At 37.6% G+C, this 3665-nt stretch overlaps 1 protein-coding gene across 1 annotated transcript in view; it reads left to right on the top strand.

Moving 5' to 3' along the window:
- Positions 1 to 209: 209 nt before the first annotated feature.
- Positions 210 to 3665, top strand: part of LOC137990573 (uncharacterized) — a 4706-nt gene continuing 1250 nt past the window's right edge. The window contains exons 1-5 of the mRNA XM_068835711.1: positions 210 to 263; positions 1322 to 1361; positions 1763 to 1791; positions 1983 to 2088; positions 3260 to 3475. Of these exons, the coding sequence (XP_068691812.1) occupies positions 228 to 263; positions 1322 to 1361; positions 1763 to 1791; positions 1983 to 2088; positions 3260 to 3475 (427 nt within the window). The 5' untranslated portion in view covers positions 210 to 227. The remainder of the gene's footprint in view (positions 264 to 1321; positions 1362 to 1762; positions 1792 to 1982; positions 2089 to 3259; positions 3476 to 3665) is intronic.

Below are 3665 nucleotides of genomic sequence, written 5' to 3'. Positions count from 1 at the left end.
CAGTTTTGCTGGACTATGCAGTGTTATATCTTTCCAAAAATTAATGTCAGAATGTGAAAAAAACAAAGGTGAAGTTAAACATTCGTTATAAATTTTAATGTAACTATGTCATAAACTTATGTCAGGGCATTTGGTGTTTGTGTTACCTCAATAGCTACTTAAAGAATGGATCTGTTATGAATAATTTCTAACTCCTTCTTGCAGATATCAGTTCAGATTTGGACAGTATGCTGCAGTTCCTTGAGGACCCAAATCTTTCCTTGGTAATATATTATGGTACTAAACACCCTTTTAATAAGTCTAATATATGCCGTTTTCAGCTAATGACATCAAACTCGTGCTTTCAAATTTTATTCAGAAATGTACGAAGGCTTAAAACAACAAAAGAAATTGGAAAAGTTTTAAGCCTTTGTACATTTCTGAATAAAACTTGAAAGCACGAGTTCGACGTCATTGGCGGAAAACGGCATATATTAGACTTATTAAAAAGGGTGTATATACCTAGTTTGTCAAATGAAGAACTGCACTAGTACCGGCCAGGTGCTATTTAGTTAAAGGGGCACTGTCACGGTCTGCACATGCTTGTGCAGTAAATTGAAACTTGAAAAAATTACCCTCACATTTTCAAGTTTGGAGGTGTAGACAAAATTTTGGCCACTAGCTGTTGCATGCAGATTTTAAGCTCATCACACGCGCTCACGCAACCAGAGCTAGGATTCTGCCGGGGTTGTGCCCTCTCCCAGAGCTAATCAGATTGCGGAATTCACAGAAGTCCACCTGCTCGTGCATTGAGGAAAAAACTATTATTGGGCACATCTTTTCCTTTTTTGGCAAGTATGTCAGCATATAATGACTGGTTTTGAACCATTGTGTCTTTGAATTGGAACTTTCTCCAAACCAGAATAGCACCAAAAGAGCAACTAACAGAACTAGTAAACACTTTAAAGTCCCAGCATATAGCGATATTTCTCGTGACGTCACCTATTGTTATTAATATGCCAACCAGAACCCAATTGGCTGTTGAAACAATGACTTCCTTTGTTCCTTGGTAGGCAAATTTGAATATCAAAAGAAATGTGACGTCAATGTTTGTAAACAAGAAATATCGCTATTGGAAAACAAGTGTTATGGCAAAATGTTGAATGGGTTCCCTATAGTTGCTAGTATCCTTGTGTTCAATACTCAAAAAGCAGAGTGTACATGCCTTATCCTCAAAAAGACATTCCCTCCTTTTATAATCACAGGACAGTTTTATTTTTGTTGGGAATGCATTTTTTGCTGAATAAAAGACTTTTTTCCACTGTTTTTTGTTTGGTCTCAGATGAGTAATGTTGATGGTCAGTCTCCTATGGAAGTGACAGGTGAATACAGATGCAGTGAATAGGCCAATTATTGGATGAGACAGACTACTGTAAGGAATCATGCTAATCAAGCAAAGGCTTGTTGGAATATGCAAAGATCTTGTCAGCCCAGTTTCAGTCTGAAGCAACACAGATGCTGCTTCTGCTGCTGATGTCAAAATCTAACTTTTATTTTATAGGCCTATCACACATGTCAAATGAATGGAATTTTTTTGGTCCAATAGATTTGAATTTCTTTGTTCTTTCGATCCTATTCTTGTCAGCCACTTGGGTGCCTGCTCATTAGTTGTTTACCATCCAAGTCTATTTTATGTGGTTGTCAGCCAATAGTTATTTGAGTGGGCTTGTAACATAACCAAAACAAACACATTAATAAACACTTATGTCTGCTTATTCAACAGAGAGCACAGTTCAGCAAGGGCAAGTAGGGGTGAGTACCAATTTATTAATTATTATTCAAAAACAAGTCACTGCGACTTTATGCAAGTTGTGAATTGCATTGAGTTGTAAAGCTAATTAATCCTCCAACCACCAGCTGGGTGCTCACCAATTAATTTAAAAGGATTATCTTGCAACATTTTGATTTGATTTTGCATTTATTTTCTTTTTCTCACTAAATAGACAAACAGGAATGGTAATTCTCATACAGAGGATATCAGTTTAACAGCGGCTGATCTTAACACCATATTACCAGAGATTACTCAAGATTACTACCTTGATCATTCAGGTGGTATTTTTGTTTTCTGTTTTTGTCACAAGGGTTCCTGCTGTGCTATAACAATATATGTGATACTAAGGGTCTCATGAAATTCACACCTCAGACCCTCTTATTCTACTTGATTTTTGCAATTTTGTTGAGTTATTTAGTAGTGTCAGTCAATATCTGTCATTCATGGTTGGCCTTGATCTTTTCAAATGGGAAGAATTAAGGAAATGTCAAAATTTATAATGCTTTTGTTCACACAATCAAGGCTGCTGCCTAACGGCTGCCCAGTCACCTGGGTACCTTCTGATCATCACATTCCTGCCCTGGTTTAATTTTTTTCATTAGATTCAAATTTAACAGCTGATGGAAATTTGTCGTGTAACACGAAACCTTTCCGCTGCTTACGGTACTAAACAAGAACCTAAAATTGAGCAAAGCAATAACATTATGAACAATATCATTATTTTTTAGCCTTGTAAATAGTTCTTTTACTAATCAATCAAGCGTGCACAATGATAGAGTGGAAAATTAATGAATACGAGAAGTACACAAAAAGCAATCACGAAAAAAATAAACATTCTTGTACTTCTGAACACTCCAACAAAGACAGAAAAAACTGATGGTCCATATTTACAAAAACCTTTCTGATCCTCAGCAGTTTAGGCTCAGACGAATGGAAATTTATGGACTTTCATGGACATAGTTAATGATATCGACTTTCATGGACGTAATTAATGATATTTACCCAGAAAGCTCCATTCACTCGAAAGTGGTTTTCAGGGAGGCTCTGCATTCGATCGAACTGGAATTAGAAATGTTGGTTTTTGGGTAGAGGGGAAAACCGGAGAAAAACCTCTCGAAGCAGAATAAAGTTAACCCACATATGGCTACAAGTCCGGAATCGAGCCAGGGCCACAATAGTGGGAGGCGAGGGCTAGCACCACTAGTACATGATCCCTGCTAAAGTTGTAGTTTCTTACAGTTCTGTGGAATTCCACTGCGCTCTATCATATTCAATGGCTTTTCTTGGAGTTCTTTGAGTCCCAATGATAGAACTGCATCAGCAAGGATGAATACTTTATGAAAGTTTGCGTAGTAAATTCCATATTGAAATCCATGATCACAAGGGACAAAATATTTCTCCACGAAAACCTCTACCAATGACGACTATGCTTCTTCGTTCTCTCTATAGCCACCACATCAAATTCTCTCACTCTCTCTGAGTTTTCTGAGTCTGGAGAGAACAGACAAGAGGAGGCATTGCCACCACAAGATACTAGTATTTGGTGGGAAATCGTTTATCTTCAGCCAGGATCCTACCGCCTGTACTTAGGCTACCCACGTAAGAGGGAAGAGAGAAATTTCGAATCGGATCCGAAACCAAGCAAAGGAATTATTTCACAAAAAGGTACGACGATAAGAGACTTCTACTTTTTTTTTAAGAGTGTCAACATCGCTTTCAACGACGATATGTTGCGCCGCGATAGTCATTAAATTCTTCTATCAAAGAGATCAGTTTTTTGCGACGAATGGGCACTATTACCACACCAGTCTTCTTCAAAGCACTAATCTGAGGCACCTTTCTTTGTTTTCAATTA

This window comes from Montipora foliosa, chromosome 2 (genome assembly GCF_036669935.1).
Source record: "Montipora foliosa isolate CH-2021 chromosome 2, ASM3666993v2, whole genome shotgun sequence".
NCBI classification, from domain to species: Eukaryota; Metazoa; Cnidaria; class Anthozoa; order Scleractinia; family Acroporidae; genus Montipora; species Montipora foliosa.
Note: the sequence above shows the minus strand (reverse complement) of the source record. Positions and strands in the feature narration are given on the sequence as shown.